This window comes from Sinocyclocheilus grahami, unplaced genomic scaffold (genome assembly GCF_001515645.1).
Source record: "Sinocyclocheilus grahami isolate Dianchi unplaced genomic scaffold, SAMN03320097.WGS_v1.1 scaffold327.1, whole genome shotgun sequence".
Lineage (NCBI taxonomy): Eukaryota > Metazoa > Chordata > Actinopteri > Cypriniformes > Cyprinidae > Sinocyclocheilus > Sinocyclocheilus grahami.
In genome coordinates, this window is record NW_015505506.1 from 359604 (window position 1) to 360405 (window position 802).

The 802-nt window shown below is 35.9% G+C and overlaps 1 protein-coding gene across 1 annotated transcript in view; it reads right to left on the bottom strand.

The window, feature by feature from the left end:
* LOC107602444 (dipeptidyl peptidase 9-like) overlaps nt 1–802 on the bottom strand; it is a 25412-nt gene that overhangs the window by 10231 nt on the left and 14379 nt on the right. The window contains exons 9-10 of the mRNA XM_016294937.1: nt 788–801; nt 371–530 (exon numbers count right to left, since the gene is read on the bottom strand). Coding sequence (XP_016150423.1) covers nt 371–530; nt 788–801 — 174 coding nt within the window. The remainder of the gene's footprint in view (nt 1–370; nt 531–787; nt 802) is intronic.

The window sequence follows — 802 nt, forward strand, 5'->3', positions numbered from 1 at the left end:
GAACTGACGGAAATCCGTCGTAGCGACGGAACTTTAATCCCTGCTTCACAATAGTATGACATGAATTAATACATAACACATAATTAATATTCAATTCATATTGCAGGTAATTCCAGGTAGTTTGTGCGCGACTCAAAGAAGAGACATTGTTTTTAGGCTTCATAATAGTTTAAAAACAGTGAAATCACTAGCTTGATGACATTCTGAACTCTGCACATTAGATTTTTTTAATATTTAAATGTTCATTGATCACTATTGATCAGATAATCACTGTATAATGTTTGTTAAATGAAGTTTTGTTGTATGAAGTTTTCTAATACAGTGCTATGAATATGTTTTTGTTCAATCTGTTCAAGCTCAAACGTCTGACCGTCTGCAGGACTGTATTCTCTGGTCCACTGCTGGCAGCCCGGCTGTAAGAGGCTGGTAATTCTGTACAAATGGCAGAAGCCCGTTTGTGATTCGTTCACCCACAGGAAGGTGATCTTGTCATTAGTTGTTTGAATGAAGGGATAGAAGATATCATGGACCTGTTGGGAATGAGACAAGAAATAAATATGACCCAAAAAGTATTAAGGATTATTTCTTTCGATTTTACTGACCTCAAACTTTAAAAGGTAGTGTAACAACTAAACACATCATAAAACGTTCAATTTAATTTAAGACATTCTTTCACGTCTCTGTTAGCGGTACGGTGTTAAATATCTTTCAAGCATTTCTCTACGGTTCTTCTTTTTGCTCTGGTCAGTGAGCGATATTAACTTTGCTCTGTTATCTTCACACTCACATTGATCCAGATGTC